The 23,784-nt window shown below is 46.6% G+C and overlaps 1 protein-coding gene, 6 non-coding genes and 1 pseudogene across 7 annotated transcripts; 1 reads left to right on the top strand and 7 right to left on the bottom strand.

The window, feature by feature from the left end:
* Positions 1 to 1,668: 1,668 nt before the first annotated feature.
* On the bottom strand, positions 1,669 to 3,266 carry AURKB (aurora kinase B). Its single transcript, XM_054575583.1, has 4 exons — positions 3,080 to 3,266; positions 2,821 to 2,969; positions 2,078 to 2,252; positions 1,669 to 1,897 (listed from the first exon to the last, which is right to left on the bottom strand). The coding sequence occupies exons 1-4, from the start codon at positions 3,251 to 3,253 to the stop codon at positions 1,724 to 1,726; spliced, it is 672 nt and encodes a 223-aa protein (XP_054431558.1). The 5' UTR covers positions 3,254 to 3,266; the 3' UTR covers positions 1,669 to 1,723.
* An 11,416-nt stretch (positions 3,267 to 14,682) lies between these two features.
* TRNAG-UCC (transfer RNA glycine (anticodon UCC)) lies at positions 14,683 to 14,754 on the top strand. Its single transcript has one exon. It is a non-coding gene; the product is annotated as a tRNA-Gly (tRNA).
* Positions 14,755 to 16,884: 2,130 nt separating this feature from the next.
* On the bottom strand, positions 16,885 to 17,921 carry LOC129072245 (magnesium transporter NIPA2-like; annotated as a pseudogene).
* Positions 17,922 to 18,132: 211 nt separating this feature from the next.
* On the bottom strand, positions 18,133 to 18,204 carry TRNAD-GUC (transfer RNA aspartic acid (anticodon GUC)). Its single transcript has one exon. It is a non-coding gene; the product is annotated as a tRNA-Asp (tRNA).
* A 784-nt stretch (positions 18,205 to 18,988) lies between these two features.
* TRNAP-CGG (transfer RNA proline (anticodon CGG)) lies at positions 18,989 to 19,060 on the bottom strand. Its single transcript has one exon. It is a non-coding gene; the product is annotated as a tRNA-Pro (tRNA).
* Positions 19,061 to 22,334: 3,274 nt separating this feature from the next.
* TRNAT-AGU (transfer RNA threonine (anticodon AGU)) lies at positions 22,335 to 22,408 on the bottom strand. The gene has a single exon. It is a non-coding gene; the product is annotated as a tRNA-Thr (tRNA).
* A 324-nt stretch (positions 22,409 to 22,732) lies between these two features.
* Positions 22,733 to 22,814, bottom strand: TRNAS-AGA (transfer RNA serine (anticodon AGA)). Its single transcript has one exon. It is a non-coding gene; the product is annotated as a tRNA-Ser (tRNA).
* Positions 22,815 to 23,261: 447 nt separating this feature from the next.
* TRNAI-AAU (transfer RNA isoleucine (anticodon AAU)) lies at positions 23,262 to 23,335 on the bottom strand. Its single transcript has one exon. It is a non-coding gene; the product is annotated as a tRNA-Ile (tRNA).
* Between the last annotated feature and the right edge of the window lie 449 nt (positions 23,336 to 23,784).

The following is a 23,784-nucleotide window of genomic DNA, read 5'->3' as shown; positions in this document are numbered from 1 at the left end:
TGGCCTTATAATATCATTCAGTTGTTTTCTTCTACAGGCATGTTTAGTAGATTGCATGGCGGCCCCCCCAAAAGGTACGTCTATGTCCTATGAGCCTATAAATGTGCAGTTTTTTTGAAGTGTTTTTGCAGATGTAATTAAGGATCTTGAGATCATCCTGGGCTATATGGGTGGGTCATAAATCAGAGTAGTGTCCTTACGACACAGAGAAGAGACAGAGACAGAAGAGGGGAAGGCCATGTGAAGATGAAAGTGAAGATTGGAGTTATGCAGCCATAGGCCAAGAAACGCCTAAAGCCACATGAAGCTGGAAGAGGCAAAGATTTTTTCCCCCGGAGCCTTCAAAACGAGTGTGATACCGTGGACACCTTGACTTTGGACCTGCCAGAGTAAACTTCCGTTGTTTTAGATCACCGAGTTTGTGGTACTTTATTACTGAGGCTGTAGGAATCCAACAGAGCATGAAAAACTGAGATAAAATAAAAACAAGAAAATGTATTGATGTATTTCACCACATTGATTAAAAGAGCAAATAATCAACACAGAAAAAGCTTCTCATGAAATAAACAGCTACTGATACAAAAAAACCCAAACCCTTAGCAAAGTAGAAAGAGAATAGGCCTACCTTAACCTGACAAAGAATCTTTTTTTAGGCTATACTTAATAACAGCAAAATCTGTAATTCTTCTTCCACTTGTGATATATATACATATAAAATAAATGTGTGTTATGAAAAGTCATGATTATACCATTCTAGCATAGTATTAGATATGGAGTCTTAAAAAAAAAAAGACAGAGAAAGATTGTATTTGTTTTTAGAGAGGGGAAGAAAGAGAGAGAAATATCAATGTGTGGTTACCTTTCAAGCACCCCATACTGGGGGCCTGGCCTGCACTCCAGGCATGTGCCCTGACGGGGAATTGAACCAGTGACCCTTTGACTTGCAGGCTGGCACTCAATCCACTGAGCCACACCAGCCAGGACTAAATACAGAGTTTTAAAATTGAGCTCTCCTTACTAGTTGCGTGACTTTTGTCAGATCATGTGTCTCAGTTGCTTTACCTGCAAAATGAGGGTAAGCCTACCGCAAATAATCTACTTAACAGTGAAACCTGAGTGAGAAACAAGACACCATCTGTACTGCTTCTATTCACTCCTGTATTAGATCCTGACCAGAGCAACAAAACAAATAGGAAAAGACAACTTCTAGGGAACAGCATTGTTTAGTTGCTCCTAGGTTGACAGGGCCAGAACCAGGAGAAAGACTGGATGTCAGACATTGAGACTGAGAAGTAAGAGGTGGGCAGAGAGCAGGCTTAGCAGAGTGGAGCTGAGGTCCCCAGCACCCCCAGACCCTGGGAATCAGAGCAGGGAAAGAAAAAGAGAGTAGGGGCCGGGGCCAGCAGCTGACAGGGCCGGGGCTGGCAGCTGTCCAGGCCCGTGTCAGAGCCGAGGGCGGCTGCTACCAGGGGCAGTATGCACTACACGTCCCTGGCATCCAGCACAGGCAACTTCCCAGCCTCCTCCTCGTAGGGGACGGCTTCCTCCCCAGCAAAGTCTCCACCTGCAAACGTCTATACTCATCATTATAAAAAGTTTCAGCCTTTATTAAATAAAAAGGAGGTAGAAGACAGATAAGGGAACAGGTCAGACAACCCTCCTTCCAACTACACATATACAGACATACAAATACAGACACAAATGAGTAAATGACAGGAACGCCTCAGGCGACAGACTGAAGGGCCGAGGGTGGCAGCACCCTCCGAGAGTGGGCCCGGACCCAGGGGTGGGCTGAGACCTGAGCCAGGGGTAGTCGGTCTGAGGGGTTATGTTTCAGCAGCTTGGAGATGAGGTCCTGGGCTCCCATGGGCACAGAAGAGGGGAACTTCAGGTCCACCTGCAGAAGCAGAGAAAGAAGAAAGGACTCACTGGTTTCATCCTGGCTGCTTTTTCCTTGACAGCCCATTCTATCTGGAGAGTTACACAGGCCCCACAAGTACATTCTTTGCACTCCCATCCCCCGATCTCTGCAGCCAGCACAGAGCCCTAGCCAGAGAGCCGGGGTCAGCCCTCCTACCTTGACGATGCGCCGGTAAGTTTCATTGTGTGAAGCACTCTCAAAGGGGGGGTTTCCCACCAGCAGCTCGTAGCAGAGTACGCCAATGCACCACAGATCCACTTTCTCGTTGTGCATGCGCCCCTCAATCATCTCTGGCGGCAGGTAGTCCAGGGTGCCGCACATCGTCTTCCTCCTGGAGGGGGTGGGGAGTGAGCAGGGATGCCGGAGACAGATGGCCTCTCCTTTGCCAGCTGCCGGACGACAAGGAGCTGAGCCCCGAGCATGTACCAGGGGAGTGTTCCAGCTGGGTTCTGACAGGGCTTTTGGGGCAGCTGTCAGGCAAAGCCATAAACCAAAGCCCCCGAGGTGGGCTCGCACACTGCCTCAGCATTCCCACACTGAGGGATGCGTCTGAAAACCATCAGATAGGAGGGCAATGTCCGCCTTAGAATTTAAGGAAAAATCAGAGACAGCTCGAATGTCCATCAGCACGTCCTGCTTAAATAAATCACTATTCATCTCTACTATACAATACAAAAAAGCCATTTGGGAGTATTCCCAATATGGCAAGATAGTCCCCATGTATTTAATAAGAAATCTGGGCAACAAAGCTATGAGTCTCTTACTTTTGTAAAGATACTGTTGTGTCTATATAGTTACATGAAGACAAACCCAAAAGTTCCTGGGTAACCAGACCTGGGGCGGTTTTATTCTGAGCACTCCAGCTTCACACCCGGGGCCGGCCTCCTGGCGCACTGTACCTCAGGGAGGGCGCGTGCACAGACCAGCCAAAGTCCGCAATCTTCAGCTCTCCCTGGAGCCCCAAGAGCAGATTCTCTGGCTTTATGTCTCTGTGAATCACCTTCTTCGCGTGGCAGTACATCAACGCATCTGCCAGTTCCTCCATGATCTGGGAAGGCCAATGACAGGTGGTCAGACAAGGATGCACCTCCAGCTGCAGGCAGCACCCCCCGGTCTCAGGCCTGCTACAGGCATTCCAGGTGCCCACCCCTGCCCAACCGTGGCTGTTCGCTGCTCGTCAAAAGTGCGACTCTTCTGCAGCTCCTTGTAGAGCTCCCCGCGGGGGGCGTACTCCAGAATCAAGTAGATTCTTCGGCGGTCATAGAAATAGTTGTAGAGACGCAAGATGTTGGGATGCCTGGGAGAAGAAACAGAGGAGGCCTCAGGCCGCATCCCGGCACGAGGAAGTGGGAAAAATGACAGGTCCATATGGGCCAAAGTGGGGTCAGACTTGGACAGGGCTGGGGACATCAGGGCTGGAAGTGAGAAGGGGGAACCGAAGACAGCTCTTTGGATTCAAGGCTCTGGCTGGAAATGAGAGCTCAATGGCTCTAAGTGGCCACAGCTACAGAGAAAACAGTCTGGATGAGATGGGGTTTAAAGAGAGGAGGCAGGTAGGGAGCAGAGGGGCTTGGCTCAGAGGGCATTGACCGTACTGCAGATGGGCCTGGATTTCGATCTCCCTGCGAAGCTGGTGCTCCACACCCTCCTTCTCTATCTGAGACTTGAAGAGGACCTTGAGTGCCACGATGAAACGGCTTTTCTTCTCCCGAGCCAAGTACACATTTCCAAACTTGCCTTTGCCCAGAGGACGCCCGATCTCAAAGTCGTCGATTGTGAAGGTCCGCCTAATTAGAGAGTGGGGGAAAGGCAGCTGAGCACGGGTTTGTGGGTCACCTGAGCTGTTGGCCTCTCTGCACCTCAGCCCATCCCCCCCTCGACCCCGCTTCTCCTCCAGGGGAGCTGAAGATAGATCAGGCCTTCTTGCCTGCGTCCCTATTCCTCCTGCCCATAGCTTCTACCTCCCTCACTTCCTATCCGTTCACTGTCCCACCCCCTCTCTTGCTACTCCATGGCTTGGGCACTTACATTAAGTTGGGTGTCCCACAGCTGTCCTGGCCAGAGGCGGCTAAGAAAAGAACAGGTAAGTCGAGGTTGTCCTTTGACATTTTCATCCCTGCACCCTCCCCAGGCTCCAGTCCCCTCAGGCCAATCTTCTTTCCCCTTGTCCCAGTTACCTGTGGGCTGGGCATTGGAGCGGCTCATAAGGACAAGCGATGATGGGGTGGCAAGCTCCTTCCGGAGGACTCTTTGTGGCAGGGTGTTCAGGCCAGATTGAGCCTGAGAAGGAGCACAGGGAGCTCTGAAGACGCCTTTGTCCCAGTGACCAGGTTGGAATGTGCTGCAAGCAGCATTTCAGTGCCTGCTGTAGAGCCACCCACGCATCCACCCAGCACCAGTTCAGAGGGGAACACGGAGACCACAGCATTGCTACTCAGCCCCAAGAGTCTGCTCGAGCCCCATATCAATGGGTACTAATAAACAAGCTAAGTCAGCTTAGGATAAGGAACAAAGACTTGCCCCAACAGTTAACATTTCACCTCTTTGGCCCTGGCCCACACCACATTCTCAAGCATGAAGCTGTCCAACCTCTACAGTCCTATCCATAAATCGGGCTGATTTACCCAGCTCTCCACCCCACCACGCAGGCTGGGGTGATGACCACCCCCAGTTCAAGGAGTTTTCACAGAAACACGCTCACAGTTCTCCCCAAATCTAAGTCTGTTAAGGCTCAGATAAAGTCCTCGAGGCCTTGAATGTTCAGCAAATACCAGCATCTACCCCTTTGCAACAACAGGCTTTAGAGACACTGAGGGATACTCCGATGGCCTTGGACCACTTCTCATTTTCAAATTCTGATTAATACACAAAACTTTCTTTTGGGAGTGACCAATGTAGAAGTGACAATGGTTTCTCTTTCAGCCTCCGCTCTTGACAGCCTCACTCAGTGTTTCATGAGGGAGGGAGCTGGTGGACAAGCGGCCAGATGGACCCTCCAGGATACCCAAGTCCTACAAACAGAGCAAGGCCTGTGTGGCTCCTTCCTTCTCCTTTAGCCAATAGAGTAGGAAAGCTGCAGTGCCCCTTAGAAGCTATTCCCAGTGATATTAGCATAGAATTTACAGATAAGCAAATTGAACAAAATAGAGTCAAGAAATAGACCCATGTATATGTGGGCATGGAATATAATAATAAAAGTGGCATTTCAAATCAGAGGGTAGACTCTTCAATGAAAGGTGTTGGGACACTTTCTATTTAGATCCTTATCTCACACCAGTCATTCACGGAGCCTGCTTGCTCAGTCTCAGTTATCATTTGTACACAACAAGTAGGTTCAGCCCTGCGGAGGTCCTCCCAGGCTGGCAGATTCAAGTTGGCAACACTTGGCAGGATGCTGCTGCAAATAACCAGACCAAGCTCTGCCTGCAAACTCTTGGAGAATAAGGGAGAAGAAAGTACTTAGAATATCGCCCTCTGCAGGACCTCAAATCTCCAAGCCGGAACTCACCAGGCGGGTTGGGGGAAGGTAAGTGGGAAAGCCCTTACCGTTTGCCGGCCGTAGGGCCAGGGGTAGGCGTTCTCCTTCTGAGTCATCCTTAGAGGGGAAGGGGGAGGAGAGCTGAGCAAAGAAGGGAAACAGAGCCGTGAGAAGCAAGAAAAAGGGGGAGCGAAAAAGGGAAGGGTCGGACCGATTTAGCTGAAAGCGATTGCCTGGGGCTGGTGAAACGGAGCAAGTCAACAAGTTGACCGCATCAGGGCTCACCCGGGCACTGGCCCCGACGCTCCTGCTCTACTACACGCCCCACCCTTTTCCAGGACACTCTCTCTAGCCTTGAGCACACAGCAGCCGGACAGTGTGCGGGCGGGCCCGTCCAACGGACCCCCGACCTGCCTGATCACCTGCCCTCTCCCGGCGCGAAAGGTCAGCTCACCTGAGGTCCGTGGCACAGCCAACCTCCTGGGCGCTGGCAAACGACTGAATCTTCCTGGCCGCGCCCCCGCCGAGGTCCTTTCAAATCTCCCGCCCTGGCCCTATTGGCCGAGCGCGCGTCCATGCTCAATTCTCATTGGCTGGATATCCCATGACGTAAACCTCGGGGGCCCAATGGAAGGTGCGGAATGAGAGCTGCCGCAAGGAAGGGTTCTGGGTTAGAAAGGTTTCCCTTATTCCCCAACCAAGTATTCTCATGTCCTTTTTAAAATATATATATATTTATATCTTTAATATAACTGGAATGTATCCTTGTGTAGTATGAACTGGGGTCTAACTTCGTTTTCTGCCAGGTGGAGAGCCAGTTATGCCAGCACCATTTGTTAAGCAAACAGCACCATTCCTAGTGGAATTTAAATGCTACCCTTGATATATGAAGTCATCGTAAATATTGATCTATCTCTGGACTCTTTATTCTGTTACACTGTGTGTTCGTTTCCTTGTGCGTTTATTCTTGTCATTACTATTTTGTTTTTTAAAGTCTTCGCTCACATTCCTGATAGGAATATCCCACCAGCAGACCTTTCTCCGCATGTCTCCTGATGAAGGCCACCTTTTTGGCGCCCACTCTCACTTTTCGCCTTCCTGCCAGGCTCCCTTTTTCTCTGCTCTTTCCGACCTTGAATTTCATTATCGGGTTAAATAAATACATTTTGGGACCGTCTATGAAATAACTAGTGGATATTTGTAAGTAGTGTTGCCTGTCCACCCTTCTTTCTTTCGATAATAACGCCCTAATTTGTCTGTCTCCCCATTCTGTGTTGTTTCTGTTGCTGCCAACTCAAAATACCCAACTTGATGAAGACCTTTAGCAGCAGACATTGTGGTTATCTAGCCAGCGTCCATTCTCTGAGTGATTCCCACTTCGTAAAAGTACCTAGAGTTTTTGGGAGAAGGAAGTTGACCTCAATCCTAGGTCCAGGAGTGGATCCTGTTTGATTTACACCAGTCATCACGTTTTCACCCAGGATCATCCAGGATCATGGTCATTAATTCAGGGATAAGCATGTGACCTAAGGGGACCGCTTAGTGGGAATTTTAGAATGCTCTAGAATGTTGGGCAGAAAGTCTTTTTGTCCTACTGGAAATGGACAAGGAATCACACAGCAGCATTGGTGCTGCTGGTGCTCCTGAAGGAAGCCGCCTGAGAATGACGCGAAACTGCTGATAGTCAACCATTTTGACCTACAAAAAATACAAATTTCATATGATTCAAGCAAATATAAATCAAATAAGTCCTTATCTAGATCAGTTCATAATGTTTTTGGTTGTAAGCAACAGAAAACTCAGTTAACAATGGAATATACAATAGAGACTATTTTTCTTACATAACAAGAAATTTAAAAAGTAGGTAGTTGTTCTAGGAACTGAACAGTGTTAGAGATCTGGATCATCCTGTAATTCTCCTAACACTTCCCTTATGATTGCAAGGTGGCTGCCAGCTGTCTTTGTCTCTTTTATCAGGAAAAACTCAAGACTTGCTAGAAGTACCCAATAGATTTCTCTTGGACTAGAATTGTGTCACATGACTACCGCAAGGAGGCTGGTAAAGTGACTCTCTCTTCCAGCCACAACAGTTAAAGCAGCAAGGGGGTGTGGTGGTAGAAATAGGTGTGTACCAGAGTCACCTAAAGTTTCATTCTGGGGAACCCATGATTAATTTAAAAAGTCATAAATCTGTGCATGATGACATATCTGTAGGGATTTGAGGATCATGGCCACCCTGCTGCCATTTGTGAAAAATCATTTTGCTTCTGGAGGTTTTCACTGAAGGTCAATCCCACTTTCCAAGATCAGAGAGCCCATTTCAATTGCAGCGCCTTTATCAAATATTTGGCAAAGAGATTCTAGCCAATGAAAAGCTTTATAAAAATTCTATCACTTGCAATATACTTTATTCCTCAGGATCTAGTGAAGGGAGACTTTTCTGGAACCTATCATGGGACATAGTTCATGGGTACAATATGTCTGGTAGATTCAATACAGTACCTCTGTCCCCTGGAGTTTTTAAATTATTGCTTGTATATTATGTCAGAAGATAGTTGACCTTTCCACAGTATTTGATGGGTCTGCATAGAATCTGGATTTGCATTTTTTGTAAAACAACCAAAAACTTTTATCAGCTAGGCAACTATCAGCTGCCTGTTGCAGTTAGTGAACAAAATCTGTTATTTACTCCAATGCTTCTCAAACAATCTGTGGGGGAGAAACAGTCTTGATTTTTTTCAATCTATTACAGACATACTTTTACAAAATACAATGAAAATGAATTATTTGAAAAATACAATCTAAAAAACCAAAAATTACAAGCTCACTTCTTTTGTTATAATTAACATATATAAGAGTACTCTGACAAATACCGCTTGAGTTTTAAAATACTCTCAAATCCTATGCTTATTCTGTACCTGAAATAAACAGTTCATGGTGCAGCAAAAATCTGTGGACCACAGTTTGAATGCCACCAATCTATACCCATGAATACTCAGTCACAAATGCAGCCCCATCCAAAACCATGCTGTGGTCTCCTTGGTCAGGCACACTCTAAACCCACTCTTCTGCAGGTATTCCCCAGGTTTATAATGATGAAAATTAGCAATTTCCGCTGATTAACTCTTTTTTCCTTTCCATCTGCTTTACTTTTCACTTCCCAGTTCTTGTTAGGTATGAATTTTGGCTACTGGCCAAGTAACACTTGGAAGTGTCTGCTCTGCCCAAAGAGAGGGCGGGTCCTCACTGTCCTGCCAGGGCTAACTTATCACAGACTAGGAAGGGTCAGAACTGTGTTGTGTTCCAAACACCAGGGCAGGATGTCTGGGATATACAATGTGCGTGAGGCACAGAGGTCAGTCCCTTTTATTTTTGATAATGGAATATCCTAAAAAGAAATTTCAAGATATAAGTTCTCAGCATCAGCCAATAAGGCCCTTCCAGTAGCGAGCAGTAGATTCAGAAGTGTTCAGAAGGAGCTCGTTGGGAGAGCCTGGCCAATACCCGCAACGTTTCTCCACTAAGTTGCCTCCCTTAAGGCAAACCTGGGGCAGCACTGCAGCTAAACGGGCAGGGCAAGACGTGGCTACCCTCCTGCATCCAGGCTCTCTTGATCAGCCCCAGGTCAAACAGCATGATCTTTTTTCATGTTTGGGGATTTTCGTTTGCAACTTCATCTTGCATCTTGGGTGGGACATCTTTTTGCTTTTATTTTGTGTTCTCTCTTTTTCGTTGTGTTCACCCCTCCCTGACCTACAATTTGTCTGTTGCTGTCACCTTGCTTCCTTGCTCCCTGTTAAAATTCAGGTTCTTAGAATGGCATTTTGCGGCCCCTGCCCCACTGTGATATTGAAGACATCTCAACAACAGTCCCTGAGGAGAGGGCAAATTGGTTCCATTTCTGGTCTTACAGCCACATCCTAGTCCTCCTGCCTTTTTGGGCCTGTGGCTCCAGGAAGGGAGCTGGCAGTTTTTACAGCCCCCTTTTCTGGTTCAGCGATATCATTGCAGCTCTGGTCCCAGGTCCCTGTTCCTAATCAGTCCCTATTTCCCTACAGGGCTTTAACCCAGCTGCTGCTGCCCACTTGCAGGCCCGGAGCCCTGCATGTCTGTACCATCATCTCCATTCAAGACCTGGCATTTGTGGCACTGAATTGTTTTGTTTTTTCCCTAAGCCTGGTTATGGCCTTTTATTTCACTATTTTAAAATATTTTTTTTTTCTATCAGCACTGTGTATTTGAAGCAAAAGGGGCTAGGATGGGAATTTAGTGTGCTCTCTTTACAAAAAACCCAGCCCTTTTCTGAATACCAGGTTAGAAAATGTGCAAGAATGGTACATTTAGGCAAGGCATGAGTAAAACAACTGAAGCTCAGCTTCAGTGTTGAGATGACAACAGGGATTGGTGGCAAGTGTGGCAAAGTACATGCCTGAATGGCAAAGGGAATACTCGGCCCTAGTTGATTGTTAGTATATGAAAGTGTAGCCTAAGTACAGACAGACTTTCCATTTTTTAAAAAGATTTTATTTATTTATTTTTAGAGAGAGGGGAAGGGAGGGAGAGGTAGAAAAACATTAATGTGTGGTTGCTTCTCACATGCCCCCTGCAGGGGACCTGGCCTGCAACCCAGGCACATGCCCCAACTGGAAATTGAACTGGAGACCCTTATTTTCATAATTCAGAGTTCAATCCACTGAGCCACACTGGCCAGGGTAGGTGTTTCCATTTCTAAAGAGAAACTAGAAATCTGGATTTACGTGTAAAATTTACTGAGTTGCTAATGTTGGCAAATAAGTCACCAAACAAGTCTGTGGGCTGGATTTGGTCTGTAGAACAGCAATATTCAATCCCTAAAATACCCAGAGCTCTTCTGGACTGTAAACCACACTTTACAGTTATCCTTCCCTCCCCAGGGCCCCTGACCTTCTGTAGTCACTCTTCAGATGAGCTTTCGGGGAACAGCATACAGCTGGATGTAGCAGTGAGACCACAGGCTTGGGTGTTACAGGGCTGCCTCTAGCCCTTTCACTTGCAATCGGTGTTGCTTGGCAAAATGCTCAATTCTTCTGCGCGTCAGCTCTAAAGTGGGCATAGTGGCATCCTTGCTGGTTGCCATCATCATTACACAAAGTAGGGTCGCTAAAGAACGCAGCACAGTGTGTAGCACATGGTAAACCCTCCATGTTAATTACTATTATGATTAATAAGTCAACTGGTCCCAGTGGATGAGAAAAGGATCTTCTTTGTGAACCGATGGCAGCTAATAACTGTAGAAGGAAAGATAGAATTAGAAACTTACTGTTTTGTATCTCCTTATAACATAATTAAGTCAGGCAAAGTGCTCTGGTGTGGACGGGCAGCAAGGTGCTCCGGTTTCTGCCTGTCAGCCGCCTGCCTCACACACCTTCCTCTTCAGGTCTCCAGAAATCTGGGCTGTTGCCTTGCTAAATCATCATCAGTACTTCTCAATTCCAGCACACAACTTCTGCAAAAATGGCTAGGTGATTGTCTCCATCTTGGCACACATGACGCAGTGACCTCTCAGGGTGGCAGAAAGTGGGGACTGGGCCAGGGAGTGGAGCAGAGGGGAGGATGAGGCACGGACTCCAGCCTAGTCGGGAGGGTGTCTGCTAGTGCAGGTGACCGCAATTCCTCGCCAGCAGTTCAAGCCTATTACACTAACAGAGGCGCAGGTAGTTAAGGAAAGAGGTGGCAAGGAAGAAATTTCCCACTGAGAAAGACAAGGTCTGTGGGCTGGATTTTTTTCTTTTTGTTTTTCCAATATACTGGAAGCGGCTGTAATGCATGTGGGTCTGGGCTTCTAGTGACTGCTGAGAAGTTCTCATAAGGTAGCATTTGTATTTAACACCCTTTCGTTCTATTTCAGGTTGGCATGGAGAGAATAGCAGAGATGGCTAAAACAGAAAAAGAAATTTTGGACCGACATTGTGGCTATAAAAAGGTGCTAAGAGGAAAAATTATTAATTTAAAAAGAAAAAAAAGAGAAAGATTGCTTTTGCTTGAAAAGGAAACAGCCTTTTGGACAGCGATACACGCAGCCGTACAGTTATGGAGAACCTTTAACCCTGGAACTGGAGTTTCAGGAATTTATGTCACGTATCTAATTCAGAAGAGGCAAAGAAATAAGAATGAACAAAGATGCTCATAGTAACATAAATAATAAGAAAAAAAATGTGCAGGCAACCAGACAACCAAAATGTCTACCTTTAGAAGATTGTTTAATATAGTAGCCCTCCTTACCCACCAGCGTTGGTTCCAAAACTATCCCCCAGTGGATGCCTGAAACTGCAGGTAGTATCAAATCCTATACAGTAGGAAATAGTGACAAGAAAAAGATTTGTACATGTCCAATACAGACACAATCCTGCAACCATTGTAGGCCTAACTACATAGTCCACGTCAGCAAAATTGTAGCTTTCCTCCCCTGAGTATTTTTGATCTGCAGTAGGTCCTTTAATTACATAGTTTTATATATTTTTTCTTTTAAACATATTTAATTGATTCTGCTATTATGGTTGTCCCAATTATTTCCCTTTGCCCCCTGCCCTCGGTATCCCCATTCCTTCCACCAATCCGCCCCCCGCCTTAGTCCATGGGTCATGTATATACGTTCTTCGGCGACTGCATTACCTCTACTGTTCTTAACATCCCCCGGTCTGTTTTGTACCACCAATGTGTGCTTCTGAATCCCTGCACCTTTGCCCCCATTCTTCCCCTTCCCCCTCTCAACTGATAACCCTCCAAATGATCTCCATATGTATAACTCTGTTCTCGTCTGCTTGTTTGCTTAGTTATTTGGATTCGATTATTGATAGTTGAGAATTTATTGCCATTTTAATGTTCATCATTTTGATCTTCTTCTTTTTCTTATATAATTCCCTTTAGCATTTCATATAATAATGGCTTGGTGATGATGAACTCCTTTAGCTTTACCTTTCTGGGAAGCACTTTATCTGCCCTTCCATTCTAAATGATAGCTTTGCTGGATGGAGTTATCTAGGTTACAGGTCCTTTCTTTTTATCACTTTGAATACTTCTTGTCAGTCCCTTCTGGCCTGCAAAGTTTCTTTTAAGAAATCAGCTGACAGTCTTATGGGAACTCCTTTTCTGCTTTTCTCTTGCTACTTATAAGATTCTTTATCTTTAACCTTTGGCATTTTAATTATGATGTGTCTTGGGGTGGTCCTCTTTGGGTCCATCTTGTTTGGGACTCTCTGTGCCTCCTGGACTTGCATGTCTATTTCCTTCACCAAATTAAGGAAGTTTTCTTTCATTATTTTTAAAATAAGTTTTAAATTTCTTGGTCTTCCTCTTCTCCTTCTAGCACCCCTGTGATTCTGATGTTGGCACACTTAAAGATGTCCCAGGGGTTCCTAAGCCCATCCTCACTTTTTTGAATTCTTTTTTCATCCTGCTGTTCTGATTGAATGCTTTTTCCTTCCTTATGTGCCAAATTGTTGATTTGATTGTTGGCTTCATCACCTCCACTGTTGGTTACCTGTAGATTTTTCTTTGTTTCACTTAATGCAGCCTTCACTTCTGCCTGGTTCTTTTTCATGCCGTTCACATATCCGCTGAGTTCCTGGAGCATCCTGATAACCAGTGTTTTGAACTGTGCATCTGATAGGTTGATTATCTCCATTTCATTTAGTTCTTTTTCTGGAGTTTTGTTCTGTTCTTTCATTTGGGTCATATTTCTTTGTCTCCTCAATTTGGTAGCTTCCCTATATTTATTTCTGTATATTAGGTAGAGCTGCTTTGACTCCCTGTCTTAGTAGTGTGGCCTATTGTAGAGAAGCACACCTGTAAAGTTGTATGGGGCAGAGCCTTAGGTAATTGCCAGGGCAGGGCGGCCTGCATCACTGCTCTGTTGTTCTGCGTCGGGGAGGGCTCTCAGAAGAGACAATGCTGCTGCCTGGGCTCTGGAGTTTTGTCTGGGAGGAAGCTGTTCCCTGGGGACTTGCACTTGTACTTCACTTTCTCCCCATATGCCCCTGGTGACCTTCCTGCTGTTGTCCTGGTGCAAATCCCGGAGGGGGTGGGTGTGCATGAGTACTTGCGGGCCCTTTAAAAGAAATCTCTTGAGAATCCCACAGTTTCTTCCACCACCCCAACCCCCACCGGTTTGTCATGGCCAGAAGCCATGGGGACCCATCTTCCTGGTGCTGGAACCATGGGCTGGGTGGCCTGGACTGGGGCTGGGATTCCTCGCTCCCAAGGTATCCCTCCCATTTTTTATCCTCCAGATGTGGTTGTGGGATGACCGTTTGGTCTCCGCCCCTCCCAGTGACTCTACCTCTCCTACTCATCTGGATAAATGTGGCTTGTTTAAATCTTTGGTTGTCGGACTTCCACACAGCTCGATTTTCTGACAATTCTGGGTGACATTTGTTTTGTAGTCCAGTTGTATTTTTTGCTACAGTTGTGCGTGGAGGCAAGACATGTTTTCCTATGCCTCCATCAACCAGAAGTCCATAATTTTACATTTTTGTATAAACTGGACAAGAGGAATACTGCTATTACCCAAGCAAAGCAGCTGCTTCTAGTGGTGGATGGCTGGGCAAAATATCCACCTGCAGTTGGTTTACTCTGTGATGTGAAAGCCATCAGTAGAGGGCCGTGTGTGTGTGTGTGTGTGTGTGCGCGTGTGTGCAGGTAGCAAGAACAGACACGTGGTAAACAATAGGGAGCGGAATTTTACCCTCAAGCCCCTCCCCTAAAATTTTGTTAGGCTAGTTCTCCGAGCTAGATGTGCGCGGACAAAGGAGTTAAGCTTTCTACTCCGGACAAATTGTGCTTAAGAAACAGATGGTTTAAAGCCCAATTTTTAAACTTTGGGACATATTGATCTCACACAACACAGAAGCGATTTTATGTCTCGGTATTTATTTCTGGGTATCATGAAGCCGTTACCATGTCGCTGTAGTTCTGGCACCCTAGGTAAATTTTAGATTTAATCCCGGCTCTGCCAGTGTGACTTAGAAAAACCCCTTTACCTAGCTTCCCTTTACTTAGGTTTCTCGTCTGTAGACTGGGTATAACCACACAGTCTCTCATGGGGTAACGAGCGCACTAACGGTGATGGAGTCGAGCCTCTCACAGGCGCGTGCTCTGAAGACAACAGGTGTTGCTGCTCTCTCAGCCTTATTCATATCCACCCTTCACTGGACCCCAGTTCAACGCGAAGACCACTTTACACGGGCCGCAACCATAGCAACCTGTGGAAGTCTTAAGTCATTCAGGAAAACCCACATATCCGTCGGCGTTGGTGGTATAGTGGTGAGCATAGCTGCCTTCCAAGCAGTTGACCCGGGTTCGATTCCCGGCCAACGCAAGCGGTCTTTTCTTTCTAAAACAAATACTTTTTACCCCCCACTTCCTCTCAGCTGGGCCCCAGTGCCACGAGTAAGAGCGTTGCTTAAGGTGTCCAGCTGTCCAAGACTCGGGTTTGACGGCCTCCTCACACCTTCCCACCCAAATGAGCGAGCTGTAATCTGCCGGGGATTGCAGGCTCCGCGTCGATAGCCTTGTCAAACCACAGTCACAAAAGAGGGGAGACGAAAGGAATTGAAAAACCTAGTCTCAGCTCCCTGGCTGGTGCCGAGCGTAGGCCCAGGACCGCGCGTGACTGTGGGCGAAAAGCTGCTTGCTCAATTTCAAGCTGAGACTGGAAACGTGCATTTATGCCAGAGAGAAAATACCCAGCAGCAGGCCAGGCCTGGCTGCCGGATTACACGAGCTGCATCAGTTTTGTGCTGCTGCCCATCTGTGTTTTTAAATTTATGGTCCACGAACACATCTACTAAACCTACGGAAAGATGAGAATAATGACTGATAAACACACTGAGTGGAGAAAATAATGGCCAATTTAGCCACAATGCAAGTTACTCGAAGTAAGACATAAACTAGAAATTTAAAATGTGAGCTCAAGAGTCAAGATGAACTATTGATACTCCTCTCCTTTTTTTTTTCGTTATTTAAATAGGAAATTATATATAGCATTTTAATTTAACATGTACACCACTAGATTTTCTTTAAATATCAAGTCAAACCTGTTATACAATTTCCTTTATTTGGATGGAATTTCACAACACTAGATTATTTGTCATTGTTTCAAAGTACACTATCTGTATCATTTGGCCATAAAATTCCTCCTCCTTAAAATTATGTTCATTTTATTTTCATTGCACTTTATTTTCCTAATTCTTCTCTTAATGTAGTAAAAATTTTTTTTGTTTTTGCTTTCTTCAGTGACTGAGCTTTTCCTCCAATAGACAATAGAAATATCTTAAATGTAGGTGTTTCTCAAAGATGAAAGTACAATACTCCTTTCTCTATCCTATCATCCCCCTGTGACAATTTTCTCCATTTCCATCATAGGAGCAAGAAACTAAGTGACAACAATGTCTACTCTATTCAGAGTTAAATTTTATCTCTAACAAAACTTCCATCCTTTCCCTAAAACTCGCTTCTTCTTTTTTGATATTTCTCCCAGTTGATGATATCAATGTACTTTCAATAAAGCAGAAATAAAACTATGATAGCAATATTCAATTTCCCCATGTTTCCAAACCTCATAGTACATCTTTAACCAAATCCCATAAATATACTACCTCTGAAAAGCCCTTCTGATTATCTTGCTTCCCTCTTCACTGCTATAGATACTCATGTCTACTCATTTAGATTATTAAAAATGTTATCCTCTGCCCCCAAATTGTCTCAAAATCTTTCTTCATGTGGGTACTGATTACTTGCTGAAGCAGATACGATAATATTATCTGGGTAAAAAATGGTCTGATTACCTGTTGTAAAACTGCTCAGCATAATATTCAGTGCCCTCCAAATTTCAATACTAACTTATAGCCTGAGTCTTGATTTTCAAAAGGTTCTCACCCTATCAGACTTGCTCCCATAACATTAGTGACATGGACCCTCAGTTGTCCACAACTTTCTCTCACGCTTGCCATTCCTGAAATGGCATTACTGTCCCACAACTGAAACTGTATACATTTTAAAAATTTGTAATTAAACTTATTTTTTCAAGAGAGAGACTGAGAGAGAAACACCAATTTGTTGTTCCACTCATTTGGGCAACCTTGGCCTGTTGCCACGACGCTCTAAGCAGCTGAGGTACCTGGCAAGGGTTGTATGTATTCTTAAAGTTATAGGACAAATGTCTGTTCCCCTATGAAGCATTATTTTACTCTAGTTTGAATTACTTTTTTCCTTATCCAAAAACTAGTGTTCGTACCCTAAATCAAACTATTTATATTACATTTTAATAAATTATTAATATATTTATCTTAGTTTTACTCTGAGTATGAATGATATAAACAGAATAGTTTTTCCTATAAATCAATAAAAAAGACTTTTAAAAAATATAATGGATACTATTTTGTGTGTTTTTTTGAAGCTCAAATTCACCTTAAAACAATTATAGATTAAACTTTTAATTACATCTTTCTTAAGAAGCTGTCAAATTTCCATATCTTCAGGAGATATTTCCATCAGTGTGCTGTTCAATTCCACAGGTTAAACTTTGTTCATTATTATTAACAACTTCATACATATTAGTGAGATTGCCATTCATTGCTTTTTCAACTTTTTGAAAAGGCACAAAAAGGAAGACTTGCTAGATTAAAAACTGAGGTCTTTAAAGGCATGCCACAAGAATATTCCCACAATGATTATACAGAAGCAACTCAAAGTACCAATGACACCATCAACAGGCATATACTGCCACCCCTTAAAAAGAACAGCTGAACAAGTTAAAGCTGATGTAAATAAGACTACAAGATTGGAATCATGATGTAAGTGTTGAATATGTCTATGGTTATGTTCAGGTAGTAGATTTGCGTGCTCACACACAGCGTGAGTTTCAGCAGCAGACCCAGGTGACGAGGATGCTGCAGCACAGGCTCCCAGCAAACAGCTCTTTGATAACAATGTCCAGGCCTTTAAACACAGGCGACAGAAAACGCTCCGATCTCTAAACAGATGGTGTACAGAGAATGTTTGTCCATCACGAAGATTCCTATCAAAGACACAATGACCACAAGTATCGCAAAGACCACAAAACCTGGATCCCCGAGCATGCGGGACATTTCATTAAAACTCTCGATCTCTTCTTTTGGAGCATAAACGACCATAACTGTAGATCCTAGAACACTTAGCAAACACCCAGTTTTCCCATGAAGGTTAAGCCTTTCATTTAGAAAGTATGAAGAAAGAATGGCATTTAATAGGACGCTGAGAACTCCTAACAGAGTCACTGGGGTGCCTGGTACAAAGGCATACGCAGCAAAGTTGGCCATCTCACCCCCTCCCAACCGATCACAGGACAGGGAAATGCTGGTGCTGGAGGCAAGATGACGTACTCTTCAAATACCGCAGGCTCTGGCAGGCTCACTGCGCGGCTTCTCCTGCGCTGTCCCTCTTTGGTCACCTCCGCTCACACCCTCGCTCAGGTATTGGACGCCGTTCAATGAAAGATTTGAGCATCCGGGGACTGCAGCGGTGCGCGCGGTCTCCTCTGCGGAGTAGCGTCCACCACAACTTAACCCGGGCCACCTCCAACCCCTGCGGCCACCAGTACCAAAGATCGCCCGGAGTTCCTTTCTTTTCTTTCTTGTCTTCTTTTTATCTACATATCTGGGTCGAAGATGGGTGCTTCTTAAATAAATAGGATTTAAAGAAATAAAAATCTCTGCTTCTCCCCGTCGGGGAATCGAACCCCGGTCTCCCGCGTGACAGGCGGGGATACTCACCACTATACTAACGAGGAAGACGCTGCAAGCCACGCTTTCCAAATCCTTGATCTGATTCCTTCGCCGAGCTCAGCGTGCTAAAGCGAAGTTCCTGAGGATTCTGTCCTTCCGACCACTGAGAAATATTGACCAGACACTTACGCATTTTCTAAACTAGAGATCCACAAACCCCCGGCCACAGACCGGTACCGGTCGGTGGCCTGTTAGGAACTCGGCCGCAAAGGAAGCTTCCTTGAGCTCCGCCCCCTGACCCATCCCCGCCTGAGCTCCGCCTCCCGTTCCTCGCCCTCCTCCATTCCTATCCCGCCAGTCCGTCGAAAAACCGGTTCCTGCTGCCCAAAAGGCTGGGGACCGCTGTTCTAAACCACAACTGAGGGCGAATCCCCAGAAGGACGGATACGAGCAGGAGCGACCGAGACAGAGGCCTCCAAGGCTGCAGACACCTGAGTTCTGAGTCCCTAGGTTCTCTCCAAAACACCCCTGAGTAGGCCCCACCCCTTTCTACTGTCATCCGCAGCTGTAGGTTGAGAGGCTTCAATCGAGCCGAAAGCAAGCTATGGCGGCGGTAAAGGTACACCGAGCAGAGAGGAGCGGAGCAGACAGTGTGTATTGTCCGATCAAGCCCGCTTCTTGGCACGTCAAGAAGGACTCCGTACCGCGAGCTTCTTCCTGCCACCGGTGTGTACACTCAGAAGAAAAGTGCTCGCTGCATTTCCGTTCTTGGGCCGAACCAGTACCAAGTACGTTCAAGTATTGTACCAAGTACCTAGGAGTACCCTAGTATTCGCAAAATTCAAAGTAGGGCTCGTCCGGGATTTGAACCCGGGACCTCTCGCACCCGAAGCGAGAATCATACCCCTAGACCAACGAGCCCGCGCGAAGTGCTCACTGCGGACACCTTTAGAGGTCGCACTAGGCTTGCTTCAGTTCTGGGGCCACAAGTCTCGGCGGAACCGCCCTGAGGAGTGCTCAAGAACCCGCCACCCCAACGCCGAACACTCTGATACCGGGGTCTGGGTATCTCTCTCCGCCCGCGGTCCGCGAACTCTGGCTCTTCCCAGGAAGTAACACCGAGGACGTGGAAGAGAGTGGGTTCGGTTTCACTCCTGCGCAGCCCTTCAGGGCTGCCGTGAGCACCCGAGTTCCCGCTCCCAGCAGTCCCTGTCTCGCTGCCATTCTTGACTATTCTTAACTTGGGGTCTTGACTATTCCCGCCTCCGCCCGCTGTCCTTAGACCCAGAGCCCCGGCGCAGGGCTCTGAAAACAGAGATGGAGTTGCCTGGTTGGGGACAGTTCACGAGCCCTGAAATCCCTAGGTGAACACCAACCCCTTTTTCTCTTCCTGCATCTGTCCATCCTCCTGGAGTAATGGGCAGGACCAGCCCCAGGCTAGACCCTTTAGTAACCCACTGTTTTCCCCTACTGCGTGGTAGTGGAATAATTCCTGGGGCCAAGACGACCCACGGAGGAGGCGTCACTGAGAGGAGTGGCTGGCGAGGTGGGGTAGGGGAATCAGCTTTCCAGCTTGCGTGAGTGGGCCGGGGCACCTGGCCCTGCGACCAGGACTCTCCCTGACGCCTAATACCCCTTCCAGCGCTGCCGGTCCCAGGACTTCCCGCCTCTAAAATCAGATTACCCTACTCTCTCCCGCCTAGCCTGCACACTCCAGTTCTCTCCTATGATGACCAGAAAGGAGACACTCTTACCTGCCACCTAAGACTTCCAGAAGGTAAGTGCCTGCTTGGCGTGGTTCAAAGCCAGTAGACACTGACTGCTTAATGCGCTTGCCATGGTCTCACCTGGGGGCTGCCCAGAGTCCTGGCAGGACCTGGAGGTTCAGCTGCAGGTCCTGCGATCTACCTTTCCTCAGCTCGTTACCAGCTCCGGGTAGTCTTCCCAGCAGGGTTTTGACATGTCTGATACTCGATACCCTGGCAGCATATCTGGGCTGAATCATCTTGTTCCATAACCCAGTCTTGTAATTTGTGGTCCAGGCCCTTCCTAAATACCGACCCACAGATCCTTTGGTGGGGGCGAACTTCAATGAAGGATTCAGCTTTTTGCTTTTTCTTTTGTAGGTGTCTCTGGCCAGAGTGTTGGGGAGTGCAGTAGAGAGCAGCCTGGCCTTTCCTGTCAGTGTCCCAGGCCTTTCAGGTGGGTGACAAAAGCGCTCAGGACTTATCGTATGGCATTTCCTTCCCCCCACCCTTATCCAATTCCTGTCTCCTCGCTCTTCTGCCCCAGCTTTCCTCCAAGTTTCCCATCACCTCTCTCTTACCTGGTCTCAGGCACTTAACCTTCTCAGAGATGGACACCTAAATCCCTTATAGATCCATGAGGAAAGCTATTGCCCCTTTTTCTGGAAAAGTCCATGCAATCTCAGGGAGTTCGCAGGTCCCCTGAAGCCCTCACTAAGGTGTAAACAACTGATCATTGTTTAAAATGTGGTGCGTGTATTTTACATTTTGACAGGAGTCAAAGACTTACACCAACCGAAAGATTGAGTTCTAAGGTATAACTTTGAACAGCCACAATTGTTTGAAAGAGATTGAATGGGAAAGAGTGAAATGCTATTTTTGGTGAATCTGCGATGGTAGCAACCCCCCACCTCCAGCACTTTCCTAAACTTAGAACCCTGGCATCATCCTGAATTTTTTCTTCTTCAGACTACACATTCTATCAGTCACTGAGTCCTATTGTTTTCTTATAATAAACGTTTCTCGAATTCACCCCCTCCTCTCCATCTCTCCTACAGCTGCTGTGGTGCAAGCCTTTGACATTTCTGTAACCAGCGCCCCCACCCCTCACTCCATACTCTGTGATCCCAGTACTGTTCTTATATGTAGCATTTATCGAGCATATTATATAATTTAAGTTTTAAAACGCTTTTGTTTTTTGTTCCTGCTGTATCCCCAGGGCCTAGAACAGTGATCGTTACATAGTACACTAGTTATTTAATAGAACATATGGCAAATTTCCACGTGGTCTCTAAGACTTAGCTTATCTCCTCCAGAAAGCCTCCCCTGGCTAATCTTCACTCTCAGGCCCAATCAGAGGCCACTTCTGTTCTCCATGTTCTCACACCACCTTCACATTGTGATGTGACTGTGTCTTCTTCCCTATGAGCACTTTGAGAAAAGGGGCTGTGCCTTCTTTATTTGTTTATGCACAGTGTGCAGCCCACTGCTTGGCAAAAACCTGGTCTCAGTGGTGCTGCATCATTTACTTGATCATTTACCATCACACAACGATTCCTTCAAGTCAACACTTTTGCTCAGACATCTTACAGTGGTTCCCAGGCCAAGGAATGGTGTCTAGACCTTCTGCCTGTCTTCCAAGGAGGTATAGGTTCTGCCAAGGGCCTAAGTTTTTGCTCCTTGCCTCCTTCTCTACAGCATTTACGTCTACCCTTACCAGCCTAGCTTTAGTACTCTACAAGTGGGCCCTGCCCTTCCAAAGGGTCTGGAGGCTCCACCCAGAATGCTCACTCTTCTGCTCCCACCCTGCCCTGCAGACAGAGTCCTAGCCCTTCAGCGCCCTCCTGCAAGAAATCAGACGTTGCCAGGCCAGGCATCTTTGCCAGCTCCTAACCCTGACTACCAGCTTGTGGAGGCAAATGAAGAACTACATGTGAAGGGCTTAGTACAGGAAACGCACATAAAAGATGCACCCTCCTTCCTATTTTTTAAATTAAAAAATATATCTATATGTATATATATTTGTGTGTGTGTGTATATATATATATATAATTTCTGAGGACCCGAACCAAAAAGAAAATGATGAAGAACCAAACAAAACAAACCGGCTCAGGTTCTAGGGGACATCCTCGGTATGGCCTGGGCGGTGTGGCAGCTCCTCTCGCGGGGGTTTGCAGTGGCCACTCAGTCTGGGCCACCAGCACTAGCCGGGTGTGACAGCTGGGCAAAGGAAGGTGTTTGTCTCCTCAAGATTCCTGCCCTGGTCACAGATCAAGTTTTTAGAGCGATCATTTCACGGGATTCGCAGGTAGTCTTAGCAGAATATCTGGATGCTGTGATTGCGAAACTGTATAACACTTGCGTCCTCTAGTATAAAAGAAGTTGCTTAATCCATTAGGGGATATGGATTCAGGAACAAAACGTAAAAGTAATGTGAGAGTTGGAACTAAAGGCACCGCTGGGATTCGAACCCAGGATCTCCTGTTTACTAGACAGGCGCTTTAACCAACTAAGCCACGGCGCCAACGTCGCTCCTGTGGCTCCTGGTACCGCACTACAGGAAAACAGCGCTGGAGCCTGGCTACATCAACTTCCTCAGAATTTTTCTAAAGTTAATTTTGACGTATCGACTAGGTTTGGAGTCAAACATCCACGCGTGGGATACCCCCAGTGTTGAAAGAAGTAAACCAAAGAGCTTAAGCCTCACCAAAAGTGTGTGGTTGGGGAGCTTCCCAGAATCAAAGATTCCTGAGACGGGAGGATTTCTTAGGTACCGACCACATCAATTTTCTGGCTTTGGGCAGGAGGTATGTGCGGGGTAAGAAAGAAAAAAATTGGAAACCGCAGACGTAGTCGGCAGGATTCGAACCTGCGCGGGGAGACCCCAATGGATTTCTAGTCCATCGCCTTAACCACTCGGCCACGACTACACGCACGTGGCAAACAGCCTCATGTGAGGGTTTTCTTAGTTCTTCTGCCCAACAAACACAATCCTCTGATTGTTTCGTGGTTCCTGGGCTACGAGGCTGGCGACTGCCAGCACCAGAGCAGGTTAGTATCAGAATCGACCCTTCGCTCGCCGTCCCGCCTCGTACCCTGCCTTTCTGGGATCCTCATCCCGATCTTCCCTTTTCCTCCGGCCTCCAACAATGCGTCCTCAGGGAACAGAAGACACAGAAGTCGCCGGGGAACGCTCCCCGCGCCTCGGTCCAGGAAGCACCCTTCCAGAGTTTGGGATGAGCTAGCAATTTAAGTTTTGGAAAGCAGTGTGTCCTTTGTCCTTTGCGGTCAGAAAACAACTGGCTCTGGGCGGAATGTTGCCGGTAACAGTATGCTCAGGATAGGGGGCACGGGTGTAAAACTTGGAAAAACAGAGCTGGCCCGTACGGGGATCGAACCCGCGACCTTGGCGTTATTAGCACCACGCTCTAACCAACTGAGCTAACCGGCCAGTGGTGTGAACAAGCTTCCTCAAAAGTGCCTATCTGTATCACTTAATTACGTAGGCACCTTCACTTCACCATCCCACAAATCTGGCGTGAAACTAGCTATGTTCTAAAGGCTTTCCAAAAGTGCGTGGTTGAGATTGAAAATTGGAAGAGATCTCTAAAAAGGCACGAAGGAATATCCTCTGAAAAGCTGTAAGAGGCTCTCTACTCCTTCAATGAGCAAACAGCTCCCAGGAAAGAAATGGGAGACTGCCAATCAAATGCATGAGCACCTCTAATTGATCCTGCAATCCCTAAGGTTCTGATTTAGGAATTCCTACTGGTCTCATAGTGTGGATCAAGGACCTGCCTTAGGTCTGACCCATGGGAAACAAACAGCAATGTTTACTAGGGTTCCATAGTGTAGGTTCCTCACATGACTATCCTAACACTTGGTACTCCCCCGACTCCA

This window comes from Pteronotus mesoamericanus, unplaced genomic scaffold (assembly GCF_021234165.1).
Source record: "Pteronotus mesoamericanus isolate MK-2021 breed Mesoamerican mustached bat unplaced genomic scaffold, CSHL_Meso_final contig_317, whole genome shotgun sequence".
Lineage (NCBI taxonomy): Eukaryota > Metazoa > Chordata > Mammalia > Chiroptera > Mormoopidae > Pteronotus > Pteronotus mesoamericanus.
Note: the sequence above shows the minus strand (reverse complement) of the source record. Positions and strands in the feature narration are given on the sequence as shown.